General features: G+C 39.2%; 1 protein-coding gene across 1 annotated transcript; it reads right to left on the bottom strand.

The window, feature by feature from the left end:
- Positions 1 to 14,948: 14,948 nt before the first annotated feature.
- Positions 14,949 to 16,530, bottom strand: gadd45ga (growth arrest and DNA-damage-inducible, gamma a). The gene is made up of 4 exons (XM_043247974.1): positions 16,371 to 16,530; positions 16,170 to 16,271; positions 15,756 to 15,966; positions 14,949 to 15,642 (listed from the first exon to the last, which is right to left on the bottom strand). The coding sequence occupies exons 1-4, from the start codon at positions 16,421 to 16,423 to the stop codon at positions 15,529 to 15,531; spliced, it is 480 nt and encodes a 159-aa protein (XP_043103909.1). The 5' UTR covers positions 16,424 to 16,530; the 3' UTR covers positions 14,949 to 15,528.
- Between the last annotated feature and the right edge of the window lie 818 nt (positions 16,531 to 17,348).

Raw genomic sequence — 17,348 nt, forward strand, 5'->3', positions numbered from 1 at the left:
GTGCAGACGCACATGTTCAGGTTTCACAGAAATATTTGATTGGGTTCAGGCCCAGGCTGTGGCCACTCAAGGACATTCACAGAGTTATATAAGCCACTCTTGATGTGTGTTTAGGGTCAGTGTCCTGTTGGATGCTGAACCGTCTGCCCAATCTGAGGTTCTGGATGCTCTGGACTAGGTTTTTAATCTCAGTGTTTTGGTACAATGAGCTTTTCTTCTACTCTGATGAGTCTCTGTCCGTGATGCTGAAAAACAGCCCTATTGCATGAGACTGCAGCGCTGCTTTTCCTCAGACATGACGCTAGGAATTAAGGTTCATCAGACCAGAGAATCTTGTTTCTCACAGGGTCCTTTAGGTGTTTTTTTTCAAGCATGTTTTAATGCGTCTTCAATGAAGGTGCATTTAAATTTAGGACTTTTGCTGTAAGAGTATGTCACAAAGAGTTTTAGCACTAAAACTAGCTCCTAAATCTGTGAAACTTTGGAGTAAAGAAGAGGACTCCTAAATCACAAGGACCAAGCCATAAAAAATGCTGTAGCTGCCTCTGAACACAAACATTTTAGAAATTTAGAAAAGATTTAATGATAAACACCTTTTAAAAAAGATATTGCCTTTTATTTTGTAGATTACCCCAACTCCAACTTTACTTTGATTATATCCTTGTTTTTTTTAACCGGTTGGACAAGAAGTAACAGCTGTTCTTGCTTCTTTTTTTTTTTTTACACGTTTGCATGCATTACAATCAGCCATAATTATTCTTCTCTGTTAATTAAAAGGCTGTTTATATGCATATTTATTAATTGCGCATGAGAAGCATACATGTAAGAGACAATTAGAGATAATTAGCTAAACATATACTTGTATAATTAGTGACAATTAGTCTACATTTAAAAATCTTTATTTAAATGTAGCAATTAACATTTGTATTTTTATTTGAAAATGGCAACAAAATATCACGGTAAAGAAATTTGTCACAGCCAATCTCTGTGTGCTTAGTTGACTTAGCATGTTGACTTCAGTCATGAGACTTCTCTCTTTTTCTTAACTTTCTTATCCCCAGATGTGTAGCTTTGATGCAATCCTGTATCTGAGTTTTACAGGCAGTGGAGCTCAGGGCTTGGTTTTTGCTGAATTTTCTTTGCTGTATTAAGATGTCTGTGCCTTTTTCAAATCAAAACCATTCAATAAAATTTACCACAGGTTAACTTGCTCCTAAACTAAATTTCAAATGTCCCAGATTAAGGGTATGAATACTTCTGCAATGTTATGTTTTTTATAAATTTTAATAAACGTTAAAAATCTTTTTTTGCCTTCCCATTATTGTATTTGGAGTGTAGACTGATGTGAAAAAAAGCAATTTAAGTAAAGCTAATTTAAAGCAATGTAACATAAGGCTGCAACATAATGCGAGGAAAAAATAAAAGGGTATGAATACTTTTGCAAGGCACTGTATAAATATCAAAATATCTGCATGGGACATGATCTTAATATCCTAAAGATTTTCTGCACAAAAGCAAAATCAACAATTTTGACTGCTACTAATTTTTGCTTCTTGTGCTGTAAGGTTTTGTGGTTATATAAATGTATATAAATATTATTTTTAATATTATTCTATTTGTTGTATTTATTTAAACAAAAGAAAAGTGGAGATTAATGGAAATCAGTGTTTAAAATGCTTTTTGTTTATTATTTATACAATTCTTTTAAAAAGTGTGTTCCTGATTGGTATCTCCAACGCTGATTGGGTGGGACAGGACATTTTTAACGCAGTCACTGCATGTTTTTTTAGTGTATATGTACACACACACACACAGGACCATTGTGCTTTCACTGCAGTAAATGAAAGCGGTAGCCGTCCAGACTTCATCAGATACTAGGGGCAGGTAGATACTCGCTCTGATCTCAATCACAGACCACTGTTATGGGTGCAAACAGAGCAGACAATAAACAGTCACTCAGTTCAACAAATTGTCTTTGTTTGGGATGTCAGAAGTGTGCCCTTTGTCTCCTGTTAATGCATCTGTCATGGAGCGCTGATAATAATCTGCAGCATGTGTCACAGGTAAACAGCAGGTTGCTGTACATGGAAGGCAATGAAACACCTTTGTGTTTTTGTGACAGGTCACAGTCCAGCTGTAGTTATTTCCGTCTGACAGCTGTTAGAGGACAAACTGTCCTGATGTAGAATTAACAGTGCTGAGTTCATGCTTTGTTGAACAGACCAGCATAACACGAAACCAGTACGATAACACCATGCTGCGCTCGGATGCTGGTATCATAACCAGGCTCTTTAACTAGTTTAACCAACATAACCCTTTTGCTCAGCCAGATTTATAGATGTACTTTGCCAGTTGACCTTTTTTGCTTGAAAAAGCACTTCCATGTCGGTCCACCTGCATGAACCAGCATGGAAAGTCATGCTGGTGTAATCCGGTCTAAGTCTTTCGGGTGAGTTACCTTGTTTCCAACGTAATGTTTATGCGGTAATGCTAATCATCGTCATCATCATCATGCTACTTTGTTATCAATCGTATTAATAATTATCGTTATTATATTTACAATATATTGTCATTTGTATTTTATTGCAATAAAATAATCCTCAGATATGTTGTTGTGATTATTATAAGCAGTAATTAGTAATTACTTTAAGTATTACTACTGCTGCTGCTTCAATACATTTATTTCATTATCATTTTAATAATATTTGTATTTATTATTTTTATTATTATGACATGTACTGCAATGTCATAATAGTAATACATTATGATTTATTATTATTATTATTTTAATAAAAATAAAGATGATTTCATAATTATATATTTCTTTAAATAAAATAGCCATATGCGTATATGCAATATATTGCAATATAATAATAGGGACACATTATTATTAATATTAGTATAGTAATATTTTTAACATTAATATAACATTCTTATTTGAATGTTTTAAGAAAAAGAAAACACTTGACTAATTTTCTTTTTTGCATATATTTAAAGATGCATGCATCAGGCACCTTTTCTAGAAGCATCTGGTAAATGAATATTTGTAAAAGCATTTATCTTTTCATACTAAATTGCTAAATAATGAAACAAACAATCCTGAATGATAAGACACATAGCATTAAGTGAGCGATCCCTCTGTATTACTATCTGTATCCCATCCCAGCTTGTTTATCTCGGGTGGACTGAAGACCTTTAGCCACATTCCAGCTCTAGTGTAAAGGATAACACAAAAGATGATGTAATCATTTACACTCAGCCACTCACTAATGAGCAAAAACGAGACATGCTTATCTCTGATTTGATAGCAGAAAATTCCCAGTGATAGCGTTCACCGAACAACCCCTGTTTGTCACTGCTGCAGCCTGCAGTTTTTTTCTGAAGATCTCAGCGTTTTACGACACAGTTCAGAGGTGTTTCCACAGGTGTAGCGAACGCATGACTGTTTCTGTTGAAACTTGGCAGTGAAGTCCCTCTCACAGCGAGTAACCGCAGGCAGCCTGAGCCCTGTACAGCCCCGTGCAGGTGCTGGGCGTAAATGTAAACAGGTTTTCTCTGAACGCCGAGGAAGGAAATTACCACTTATGTTTCTTGGGGGAGCTTCAAACTCCGGATTAACTGTAACATCAAACGCCAGAATATTTCCTATAAGCTTAACTTCTCTAATTCGCGCTTTGATATCCTTCTTGAGGAACTTAAGAGAGTTCCCCAAATGAACAGAAATGAGCTGAAGAGACTGAACCTATTCAATTTTGGGTGTATGATTCATTTCATAGCATTTTGTTCTTTTACTAAGCTAAATTTGGAAATATGTACATGATATAATATGTAATGAATAATGTATAGTCACTTAGATGTTATTGAGTAACAATAACCAATGAACTGCGCTTTAATCCAAATAACGGATGTGAACTACTTATCAATAAATCAATCAATCAAATATAAATACATCAGTATGTGCTCGAGAAACAACCACACAACCATCTGTTGAGTTTTGCCTTTAAAATACGTTATTATTTCTGTTCATGAATTAGTGTCATTGAAATTTCCAAGCGGTCATATAATATATTTGTAATGCTTTGACTATTTGAATGAGTGGCACTATTAACCAATCAGATTGAAGAAGGCCAGAGAACTGTGTAATAAAGCTGACATTAAAATGACCCTCTAAGCCCTGTTTCCCCCTCTTTCCCTGACTGAATATTGTAAGAAATATTTTCAAGAGTTCAGAATCAACCGACACTTGAATTATTGGAGCGTCTAACTGTAACACTGACTCATTAATTGTAAATGTGGCAGACTGACAGATTGTGTCACTGTGGGTTAGGCAGTGATCTCATCATGACTGGACGTACACCAACATTATGCCCTCAGAGCAAAAAGACACGGTGCCACTCAGAGCAAAGAAAAGCCTGAACAGCTAAGTTACATTTTATTGGCATAAGATACAGTTAACAATGGCTCTAATAATGTTGCACAAAACTACTACAATCCAAATGAACCGAAGCATCAATTTCGGTTTCAAATACCATGCTAAATAACTGTCTAATCACGCTTGGCCATGCACACTTCACTCGTAAAGACGTTACAATCAGGCGCCCAGTGAAAACAGACACACTTTGTAACAAAAGAGCATATAATAGGCAGCATTTTGCAAGACCGATGAGTGTTCGTTTTCATCCAAATGAATCTTTTGTTGAGATGACGGCTGACCCAGAAGCTCACACAACGGCCCATCATTCTGGGTCAAGCAAAACCATCTGCCCCAGCACACGCCCCCACAGAGGGTGTGATTGTAATTTAATCACGGCGCAGTCTGACAATGTAAACTCCTCTAATTATTACACAAAGCAGAAAGCGAATGAGCAGACGCAATCAAGCGCTGCATGTGGCAGTTACTGCAGAATTCATTTTAATAGTCAAATCAAATTAAGCCTTTGAATAGATTGTCACTTGACTACAGAGCTAGCCTGTATATTAACCCTAATTCGCAACGCAGAGATTCATGCATTAATTTTACATTTAAATTTACAGACCGTAAAGCTAGCCAGTATAAAAGGATACCTTCATGTGCTATCTGAATTATAGTAAACAGAAGTTTCTTGATTAGAAACGTCGTATTTGCTGCTGGAAAATAGGTCAATTAATTTTAAGACCAGAGTTTCCGAGTTGGCAGGTCATAAACCTTAAATTACATCCCATTGTCTTGTCGCTAAACTATAATCGTTTTGAATATGCTATTTGTTCAATGGCTCTCAAGCAATACGTGATTGTGACTGGTCAGTTTTTTTGTGTCCACTGAACCACTAAAATGACCACTTAACAATATATAGTATTCAATCATTTCTCCTGAAAGCCAATTAAGCAAAGTAGCTGTTATAGTATTAATGTAAAGCTTCTCTTGCAGTTTCTGCATGTTGCATAAAAAACATGAATACTAATTCTGTCTGTACATGTCATGCGTATACTTAAATGATATCTAAAAATATATAATTTCAGCAATTAAATAATGTATTTTTTATATTTTTAAATGCTGAATTTATTTTTCTATATTTTTAAAATGTTTTATGTATACGAGTGTTTACAATAACGATCAGCAGATTGCATATATTCTTTATCAAAAAATGTTTACAGGAATGATCTGTATTTGTCTTGTTATGGTAAACCAGCACAACTGTATCAATATGTCAAATGCAGACCCCTTTTCTGAGCCTCTTTTGTGTAGAGTCAGTGGAGATAGATGTCACATGATTCCCCCCAGCTCCCCCTCTTTGAGTGGTCAAAGTGTCTCATTCTGTGCTCTAGCTCCTTCTATTCATTTGCAAAGTAGCTATTTGGGCCAAAGTGTGCCCTTTCTTCCCGGCGCAGACCCACGCACGCTTCTCTCCCCCTCCCAAACCACTGTATCGCTCCTGTTCCTGCAGCCAGCCATGTGTCAGTGAAAGAAAGCAGAGTCAGATTTCCTGCGCAGGAGAAGCAGCTGCCACCATGCCACACACCAGAGCTTGATCTGGACGCATCAGCCCTGACTGCTGCCGCTTCAGCTCCTTTTGTCCTTCCTGTTATGTATCTCTGGCTGGAGCGTTTCTCTGGATGAGCACGGGAGCCCGGCTGGCTGTCTTTGTAGCTCTGCTGGGTAACAAGCCAACGAGAGAAAGAGCCAGAGACGTGGGGTCTATGCATTGTCTCTGGAGCCATTGGACACGTGCTAACATCTCTCTAATCTTTCTGAGCCAAAACCACAGAGGCCTGAGGCAAGGGCAGCTGTCGAGGAAAATGAGAGGAGGAGGGAATCAGAGAGAGAGAGAGAGAGAGAGAGAGAAAACGAGCGAGCACAGCTGTCAGTTCCTTCAATCTGCCATTCATTAGGCACAATAGAACTGGAGGGTCAAGAGGCCCCTCACTGGACCCAAATTCACTTTAATGTCCGCTTTTTCAGCAACAGTTTGCAACACACATTGCAGTGATACTTGACACCTTCAAAAGCATCCATCAAGCAAGCCACTGATAGACCCGGCTATGTTATATTGCTTCGGGGGTTAAAGAGTGCTGTGGGGCATGTGGTTGGGAAAATCGTTTATCCACGTACTTTATCCATGTAATGATGCTAATGTATGACACTAGATGCAGAGGATCACCTTGCTAATGATGGGCAATGTGGCTTATGCACAAAAAAAGAGATGTCTGACTGTACTTAAAAAAGAAATTTGTGTAGAAGTTTGCAAGTAAATTTCACTGGTTGCACTGTAACAAAAAATCTCTAGTTTAAATCTCTAGTTTACATATAGGAAGTTTATATTATAAATTTATATGAGAAGCAAAAATGCACAAGATATTAAGTAGACAGTAAGACTTGTATAATGTATAAAATATCTGACTGTATTAAACATCTTATGCAGTACTTTGAAGTGCATTCATTTTTTTTGTAAAAAATAAATACATATTTTTACTAGACAAAATGTCAAATTAATCAGATTAATTTAAAAGCTTTTTACAAATGTTTTGATTTGTTTTTTTTTTGCAATGTAAATCATGAGGTATACAATCAGGTAATGTTCATGCCCTTAATGCCTTTCATGCACCTAACAGCCAAAATGCATAAAATTCAACAAGCTTTCAAGTGAATGTGTGTGTATTTAGGTTTAAAACAGGTGAAATGTAAGTGGTTAGAGAGATGTTTTGCTTTTGATGTGCCTTTTGAAGAGCCTTTCTAAGTGGAGACTGTCTGTGTGGCTCTGAATGGGGATTCTCTCCCTCGGGCTCCAGACCGTATTCCCATCTGCTTCTCTCGGGGACCCCCAAATGTCATGAAGGGAGGAAGGGAGTTAGGGATAAAGGTAAATGAGTGCAAAGAGGAGGAGGGTCCTTCAAGTTTAAGATAGAAGATATAGGTGCACATATCAAATGACTAACATAACAGAATAGCAAATGAAGAAAATTAGAGCATAATTATTGCGTAATACTACAGTTGAGAAGAATGTCATTATACAACGTTGTGGGAAGTCAGTTAAAAACCCAGAGGTTTTAAATAGTAGGAATAATGAAGCGATAACGGTAACAAAACATGCTCTTGTTTTGTTCACTTCTGCACAAAATGCAAGCGACTGTGTTTTACAGGCACATCCACAACCATTAATACAGTCCGAGGATTCCTCTCAGCCCACCCCTCCATCACAGAGGCACTAGAAGCTCTTTAATTTGGAGGACATTACAGCCCACTGCAGACCCTCAGGCACAGGCACAGCCTTTGTGCTCCTTCCATTAGCTCTGGAGGAAGGAGCAGGGGAAGCCTGAACCACCCATCTCTGTTTCAAGAGCATATCCCCCCACTACAGGCTGTGTGCTGATGAAACAGTTTCTCTTCTACCCAGCAACCAGGATGGCTATCACTTCACCACGGCGCAGCTCGTTCACCTTTCCACTTCCTCTCATACGCCTCTCTTTCATTTTGTCTGTATTTGCTCTCCTTGTCTCTTTCAGTTGCATGGTGTTGCAGTTCTACCAGCTGCATCCTGTGTGTCTGAAAGCCGGGTGCTGGTCGTTGTTTACACAAGCGGCATGTTTGGCTGCACATCTCCGTTCACACACATGGCAGCACCTGCGTCTGCACCACTTCATGCACGGCAGAGCAGGGTTGTTTATAACCCTGTTGTGCACTTTTTAGGGAGATATTGAGGGAGTATTGTAGTTTTTGCAGCTTCTTTGGTGTTCTTGACATTATTGTTATTATAACAGCCTGTGGTTTACTCAGTGTCAAGTACATTATCTAAGTGTAAGTGTAAGGAAAGTTATAAAATGACTTCCCACTTGTGGACTCTAGACTGTGAGTCACATGGCACTTTTCCTGCAAGGCTTTCATAATGGCATTTTGTAAACATGCTTCACAGCCGAAACTAATATAGCTGATGCAAAAAAATTCTAATTTTAAACAAATATATATAGATATATACTGTAATATTGTATTGCAATAGTATGTAATCATTTTATATAACTATGTTAATTATTATTTTATATTTAATCAATATGTTATAGAAATTGTATATATATATATATATATATATATATATATATATATATATATATATATATATATAAAATTAAAATATGATTTTTTTGTAATATATAAGAGATGAAGAATATGCTCCTCCTACATGTTATTGACTAGCAAATTAGTAAACTGTACAGTTTCCCCTACTTATCCCTGTGATTGTTTGTTTTCTTTTTCCTCATAACACAGATAAATATGTTTGTTACAGTACTGCAGGATCTGTACTCTGAGGGGGTACAATAAAAGTTGCAACAGCCCTACAGTTAAGCTCTGATTGGCTAACAGCTTAGCTTGTCTCCAAAGCAACAGTGCATCTCAGGACAAAGACATCCCATTCAAGCATCTTCAGTGTGCTTTGTCTCAGAGAAAACAAGATTAAATTTATGCATTAAATGCTCTTGAACTTTGGCAGCCAGAGAAACTACATTGAACCCTAACTTGACTGTTGTCATTTGTACGAATTTTTGTGCCCTAAAAATACACAAAGTTATGCATTAACCTAAGTTAAATGTTTTTAAAGTGACACCTTTTGAAGACTGAGAATGAAAGAGACATCCAAAATCAATACCGCAATTCGACCTGTGGCGCACGACCCTGTTTACGCAGGATATCAAAGGCGATTTGTTTGACGTTGGGACCTGGTCACAAAAATGCAAAAGGTAGATGATAAACATCTATGACATCACAGGGTTGGTAAACTCTGCTCACCCTTTTTGAGCCAAATAAAAACAAGCTTAATCAAAACACCTCTTTGATCCAAAACAATAATAACTCTGTTCAAAACTCCTTCTCACAGACACAGTTGAGCAATCTTTCAACAACCAATCAGAGCTCTGTTACCACCAGCAACAACTCGTACACCAGCAAGGCAAAGGATTCAGGTTTCTGATTGGTCAAAACTCCACAAGCACTCAGCTGGCTGCCCCTCCCTCGAGTCTCTCTCATCCACACAGATTAAGCAACATCATCAAAACAAGGAGAGCTTAGCTTTGTTTTCCTGCAGTAGCATGGCTCCACTCAACAACAGTGGGCTGTGTTTTGCTATTTGGTGGTAAGAGAGTCTTGTGAAGGCAGGAGGAAAGTAATAGGGTGAATCCTTGTTGCCAGGGTTACAGCGTTCTTTGAGGAAGCAGGAATGATGAGATCGGGTGAAATATAATATGTGCTTCTGAAAGCAGGGTGTTGCATCAGATACATTAAGATTCCACCTCACTGGAAAAAAAATATGTGACCGGTAGTGCATATTAAAGTTGTGTAAATCGTGTGAATATTCCACCAAATATCCTGTGCATGTGATGGTGCAATATCAAATGAATATACTTATTGCTTCGTGTTCATTGTTTACTTTGCTCAGAGACCAAAGAAACTTGAAATCTGTAAGAACTTTGAATTTAGTAAATAAAGCATATTGTGTGTATGGATCTCTCTATGTTGGATCTATGTCACTGCCAGACCGACATTGCTGGGAAGGAGACAGAGAGGGCAAGAGATCATACTTGAGTGTCTCACTCTTTACTATTGCTTGTTTGCACATGTCAAGGGCATCAGTTGGTGACCCTGACCTTTCAGATCCAACTGTCAAGAAAACAAAAATGTTTTCCACCCCGCACTGTCCGGCTTCAAAATGTAATTTTCCCTTTTTCTCTGTGACCCATTTCATTTTTTTGTTGTTTTACGCTCTGTTACCTTGCCTGTGTGGAAAAGTTGCAGAATAAATTCAAAAGAAAGTAAGTCACTTGTGAGTGTTCTCTTTGATTCGATCTATCAATCATGTCATCATGCCTATCTGTTTCTCTGTATTTGTCTTTCTGTTGTCTCTTTGTCATGTAGCAAATGTCTTTGATGACAAGCAGGTGCATTTATAAAGCTTAGACCATCATAAAGATCTGGAGTCAGTGAGGCTTCTAGACTCCTTTGATACCCTTGTGTAATCCTGTTAAACTCTCTGGCTTCTTGCACTAAGTCAGTTCTATCTTATCCTTTTGGATTAGGGAACTATCCCTAGTGAATTGGAAAGGCCCTTTAATCTGTGTTGCTGAATTAAGCATAGAAAGCAGTTAGTGATACTGTAATATTGTTAACTTAAACATTCCTCTTATCTTACATACTGAACTTGTTTATATGGGCTTAGTTTTGTCTTGGTGCAGTGAAACAAGTGACTGCATAGAACACAGCTAGATGTAGACCGTGATATTTAAGATCTGACTTAAATTAAACAGATTTTTGCATTAATGTTCTGTATCGTCTCATATGGACTCTGTCTTTTTTTAAAGGATGCCTAGAGCTTCTCCAGAGGTTTCCTTTTTACAGCATGCTGGTGCTATGAGCTGAGTAAGTCAGAATGCTTTGGGTAACACAGCTGCTAAAAACTCTTGGACTATATTTATCTTGACACTTTCTCTTGTTCTCTACTTCCTTATGTGACCATTTACATCAAAGGCATTTGCACTTGTATTTATACTTCTGCAGGAAAATGCTATAACACTTACACAAATAAGAACTGAAACCCAGCAAAATATGCATATTTATATGCTTAAGATGCATATGTATTCCTGAAATTCATTGCTATTTGCTGCCGATCCTATACTTTTCTGCATTTCTTAACATTTTGATGCTGTCATTGCTTTCCCTGGCCCACTGTCAAGTACTAAAGTTGTTCATTTAAAACCATGCATTATTTTACAGCCTGCAAAATGATGCATTCTCAAAGTTGAATGCTTCAAGGTAACACAATTATTTGGGAGAAATACAATCATTTCAATAGGAATCTTCACAGTCTGGAGTTTTGTGTGAGGCTGAAATGCATTGCAACAATGTTGGATATTTTGTACCTGTGAAATTTCACCAAAATGATGCTAAAAACTGCATCTTATAAATAGCTTAACTAACAGAAAATCATTGTTCCCGAGAGCTTTAGTCACTCTAATAACACCTCAAGAATTTCACCTCATGCGTCTCTTTCTCAGCCTCTGAATTATCCTCAAGACATTGCTTGCGTTTCTGTAGAGTAGTTTTTTTCTTAAACTCCATATGTAGCTCACATTTGGCAATCTGCTGTACCTGCAGTGGCATCTGCCACAGACTTTCAGATATCTGAGGCATGTGAAGAAGCACATAGTGCCGATATCTCAACATACCTACTGCATTTCATGTCTGTATACAGACTAAACGTGTCTGAACAGTTCTGCATTTGATTCTGATATTGTGTGGATGTCAGATCTGCATTCTCAAATATCTGGCATACATGCTTATACCAACATATTTAGGCATCATATTTGAACATTACTAGCGCTGCCAAATTTGTGACTGTGCCTCTCCCACAATGACGGCATAGCACACATGACTATAAAAGATAACCTAAAAATGCCAGGAATTTTAATGCTGTCTTCCACCCTGTAGTACTGCCTTAATAGTAGATCAATGAAAAGGAATGCAGAACAATCTGAGCAGCATGTGACCCACAAATATCCTGGTGTGCCTTGCACTCATACCACACAGTTCAGGCCAGAATGAAGTGTCTGTACCCAAGCGCTACAATGCTATTCTGGGCCTGTTAGTTCTTGTACTCTGAGATCAGTACAGGTTACATAAAGAGCAGCCAATCGTAATCAGGGAGATCACGGACTTCTTTAGAATGAAACGAGATCTGTTGAATAATTGTCTCTGTTTCACAACAATGTACAAGCATGCACACATTTCTGCAGTATATGCATCATTTTTTCTTGAATTTCATGCATCCATGCTCTCTAAACGTAATGAAATGAATAAAAAAACTATCCTTGGACTGCCAAGAGTCTCATTCACGCCAGGAACGATAGCCGGAAAGATCATTATAATTACATTAGCATCTGCCCCAATGCACAATATTGTTCTGATTAATATAAGAACATGGTGCATTTTGTCGTCTGCAGCTTCAAATGCTTGAGCTTTTTAAAGTCAGGAGAATTCTGCCCTATTCTTAAAGGAATAGTTCACCCAAAAATGAAACATTGAATCATTTACTCAACCTCGAGTAGTTCCAAATCTGCAAGAATTAGTTTGTTCTGTCCAACACAAAAGAAGACCATTAACTTCCATAGAACTTCCCAGAAGTTCCCAGAGCTTGTTCACATAAGCATTGAATTTTGGAATTACAATGTAATCACATTTACATATTTCCAGGTGCAAAATCTAGGAATTTCAATAGAGATTTGCATGAGGGCGAAAGAATTCCATGTGCAAATTTCACAGCAGATTCGTTTGGTCACAGAAAATAGTGCACTGACCGATAGATAGCTGCTTGGTTTGGTAGTGATTGTGTGCTGTGTTTCATACATATGCATTATTGAGGACAGAAAACTGACTTTTTGGTCTCGACCTATAGTCAAACATCATGACCATATATGCAAAACAGCACTTTCAGTAAAAGCTGATGTCTACTCTCATATCTACTTTCTCCTCTGCTGTCTACTCTCAAACCCAAACTCTACTTTCGTAACTTTACATTTCGCTGTTCCTGAGTCACTAGACAGAACACTATGTCTGTGGCTGGTGATCAGAGCGAGCGTTAGTGCTAACAGCAGATGCCACTACTACCGTCTGGGTTGAGTCACTAGCTGCAGGGCTTACAAAGGAGGGGCACATGTGTGCAGTGCAGACATCAAGCCAGCTGCAAAGCGGTTTTTCAGGGTGAAGTGTTTTTTTTCTTGGTGTTTTGAAGCCTTGTGCACCTGTGAACACAACTTTTTAATCAGTGGGGAGCAACAAGTCATTGCTGTTTACAAGGTGGTGAGTAGTCTAATGCTGAAAGTCTGAAACTCACTTTGTGCACAGGGAAGTTGACCTTTCACTCACATTTCCCGACAAGTACTGTGTGGTTTTCACAGAAGGTCTCTTGGTCTCTGAGAAAAACGCTACGTTTTGGGCGGAAATATGATGAGAAATGCGTTTCGTATTGAGAGCATGTGAGGGCCCATCGCTAGTCACATGCAGTGCCCTCTCTTCTGAGCAGGTGACAGATGTTTGAGTTGCTTAAGTCAGGCATGACCAAATGACCAGACCGAGGAAGCCAGACATATTACAACATGTATTTAAAAAAGGTGAGAAATATGTCTGATGGGAAAAAAGCACAAAAAGCAGTTCAGAAAAATATGTTTAACTGCACATCTGTAACAGATACATTTTTTTTCTTGAATCCGCTATCTGTTTCTGAGGAAACGTCAACAGCTTTTGAAAAAAGACATTGTTAACTGTCTGTCTAATTGGTTTTTAATTGCTCTCTGGTTCATAGTTAGGATGCACATATATTCCCACTTCTCAAAATTAAGAAATTTAGTTGTATTAGAGTAGAAACGAGACACGTGAAACTCCTTTCAAAGAAAACAGTTTGTGGGTGTTTGTTACTAGAATGACCTGAAGGGGATCTCCACTGAACCTCCAATGAAATTGACCCAGTTTCCTGACTTCAATGCCTTAGCTGTCATTAGTTAATGAAAGTAAACTGCGGAGATCAATTACTATCCGAAGGAGCGAAAGATTCTCTTTGTGAACCCTCTGTCTGCCGTTCTTTGTTTTGGAAAGCAGGTGTGTGTTGCTTTGTGCGTGCATGAGCTTAGCTTTCTTGTCGGTTGACTTTCAAGTGCACAAAGACTTTTCAGGCACTACCTGAAATGCTCTTTTAAGTTTGGATACACATGCTTCGGGCATTTGCCATCGGTACACAACACCTGGTGCAAGTATTTGCTGTTAAACACATGCAGCTTTCTGTTCAGAAAATTTCCAGTGATGTAAGACTGAGCACGAGGCTGACTGGACAGCATAGCAGAGATCAAACAAACCACAAATGAGTAGCTGTCTTACTGGTAGTTTAGAACCCTTTCTCTAGTAAACCACAAACCATTTGCACACAATGAATAAGCTGAATCGACTTAGTAAAGCAAGAGTCCTGACTTGCTGATAATGTACTGCACTGTTTTATTCAATTTAATAAATACATTTAATTGAAATAATAAAGATGTTTATTATATTTAAAATCACCTCTTCCGTTGTAACCTTTACTGACAAGACAGCTCAATTTCGACTCTGGTGTTTGGTGAGTTCAGCTCAATTAGTCATTTAACGGGTCTGGCTCTACCCTGCCTCTGCTCCAAATGGATGGTGCAAAACCCACACATGACAGAAGTCAGTCAGTCCCCCATTGCAAAGGGGGCCATCAGTTGAGCAAGCCGTTTAAAGAAAGCAGCTGGTGCATGGGTGGTGAAAGGTCAGGAAGAGCTTGGAGAGATGCCAGTTTCTCTAGTGCATTCGCAATCTCTCTTTCTCCGTGTTACTGAACTGCCCTGAACTCTATCCTCTGATGTAACTGGGTGAAAATAAAACACATTTATGAAATCCGACAACTTTAAAAAGAAACATACCATAATTGCATTTTTAAGGTATTTATTCATTGCAGAAATGGTGCATTAAACACAATTTTTACATCGCATTATGAATATTTGACAAAATGCACAACTTAATAAAATCCATCTTTCCCCCCAGGATATCACAAAAGACAAGTTACACTAGTGTCCATGTAATATTTTTCGAACAACATCCCAAGTGCCCATTAGACCTCAAAACATCTTCAAAATGTCACTCAAACATAGTTCCTCTTTAAAATCCACATCTCATTCCTCAAGAATTCCAATGCTCTTCTTCTCCTTCAGTCTCATAAACCTGCTCTCACGCTCCACCTGTCCATGTCTCTCCTATTGTCTCCACCACAACAGACTTGGATGGCACAGGAGGCTTGACTTTTCCATGCTCGTCCAAAAAAAAGATTCTGAACATCAGCTTTTCCAGGACGGCCAACCGTACGCTGGGTCAGTGCACTTTTATCTTCCCAGTTGTGAGGGTAATCCAGACAATATCTCAAAGCTTTCTCGCTTTGCACCGGTGTACCCTTTAGGATGGACGTCTTCCGCTTGTTTCGGGTTTCATTCACGTGCCAAAGCCATCTCCTATCAGCGCTCCGGCAGAGTAATGGTAGGCACCCATTCGTAGACATTGCGGCTCTCCTCACAGAACAAGCCCAATCTCTCAAGAGCAGGATCTTTCCACGAGTCAGCATTGGGGCTCTTTGGAAAGAGGAAAAAAAAAGCGATATTAGTATGGCATGCAGATGTAATGCAAATGTAGGCGTTTACAAAGTGTAGGTGTAGATGCAGTAAAGAGGAGTTGAGCTACTCACCGTTACAAGTATGCAGTGTGCGTCCTTAGGTTCCTCGTCCTGATCGCTGCCCACAATGTCAGCAAGACGTTCAATGTCATTCACACGAACAATGTTGATGTCGTTGTCGAAGCAGAAGGCTTGGATGAGAGTGAAGTGGATCTGCAAGGCGATGTCACATTCGTACTCCTCATCCGTAGCCAGGACGCAAAAAGCCACGCTGTCTGGGTCACTGAGGTTGCATAAAGAAGATAAATTGATTAGGAAACGGTTCGACTTCTGCTGCTTGCATATATGCATGAGGATGCATCCAATTATTCGTTATCAGAAAGACTAAGTAATTAAAAACCATTTACATATGCCACCCTCTGAGTGTCTAAAGACCTAATGCATGCTTATAGCAACACTTTTAGCCATAGATATACAGATACTTACACATTCATGACTTGTGCAGACTCATACACCCCAACGGTAAGGCAGTCCTGCTTCTTTGCGGAGACCAGAAGCTCCTCCAGTGCCGTTCCTGCGCTCTGCATTCTGGAGAACACAACCGGCGCGTTAGTCCGTACGCTTTACGCGGTATTTACTTGATAAACACAAACAACGAAAACAGCATCAACTTAATGAGAAACTCACCTATCGCCAGTGGCAGCTGCGTTATCCTGTCCACTAAATTCTTCAAAAGTCATTGTTTAAATCCAAGGGTAGGTCGCGTTTCGCGTGTATCTTTCTCTGGTCGTGAGCGGCGGGTTTGTGATGCCGTGTCAAGCGCTCCGCCGCGTTTTATACGGGACGGGCGGCGGAGTAGCGGAGTTTCTCGGCAGTGGGCGGGCGTTCCGCTCAAGCCCGATTCCGATTGGATGGCGGCACGGGCGTATGTAAATTACTCTGATGCAAGCGCCTTGACTGTAAACAGCCCACGTGGGTGTTCAAATATCACTCCATCAACAACACAAAACACGGCTCGCGCTCTTGAGTACATACTGCGTGGAGTTGTTGAGTTCATTTTATCACTCAATCCTTCATCTAGGATGAACGGGATCACGAGACAGTAATATGGCAGTATTGATGCGGTTAACTGATTTAATTATACGTTCATTAATATAACCAATACAGAAAATATTTTGATTAGTATATTCATTTTGGACATTTTCATCCTCACCATGTAGTTGACTTCAGATTGTTGATTTGCGGTTGTTGTTCCAGTTCAAACCGGCTACCATGCTTCATCCATGAATCCAGCAGGGTTGCTGTCCTTGGGACATTCAGTCCCCACAATGTAAGCAAAACATGACCCCCACCACCCCCACACACACAAAGGTTGGTAAGTGAGGCACACGCCGCTCTTTTGCATTTGTAAGGCAGTCGTCCTCATTTACGTGTCTTTGTCGTGTGCCTATTAATGACTGTTTGGCTGGCCCTAAAGCGGGAATAATAGCCTCATGTTCCACCTGCCCCTGGCTTTGTTGCAGCCTGCAGAAAGTGTGTCCCAGTGAGACCGACAGCCAAAACTTTTGTTTCCGACTTCTTGGACGCCAGTCAGTTGAATGCGTGCTTGCAAAGAGCAGAGAACTAAAACTCAGCTTCAGGCCCGTTTAGCTCCTAATACCACAT

Source organism: Puntigrus tetrazona, chromosome 8, assembly GCF_018831695.1.
Source record: "Puntigrus tetrazona isolate hp1 chromosome 8, ASM1883169v1, whole genome shotgun sequence".
NCBI classification, from domain to species: domain Eukaryota; kingdom Metazoa; phylum Chordata; class Actinopteri; order Cypriniformes; family Cyprinidae; genus Puntigrus; species Puntigrus tetrazona.

What these genes read in the sequence shown, in the direction of transcription:
- gadd45ga (XM_043247974.1), bottom strand. Translation starts at nt 16,423, where the DNA reads ATGACTTTTGAAGAATTTAGTGGACAGGATAACGCAGCTGCCACTGGC. An exon ending in GCAGCTGCCACTGGCGATAG is followed by an intron (nt 16,272 to 16,370) that starts GTGAGTTTCTCA and finishes TGTGTTCTCCAG; the next exon opens with AATGCAGAGCGCAGGAACGG. An exon ending in CACACTGCATACTTGTAACG is followed by an intron (nt 15,643 to 15,755) that starts GTGAGTAGCTCA and finishes CTCTTTCCAAAG; the next exon opens with AGCCCCAATGCTGACTCGTG.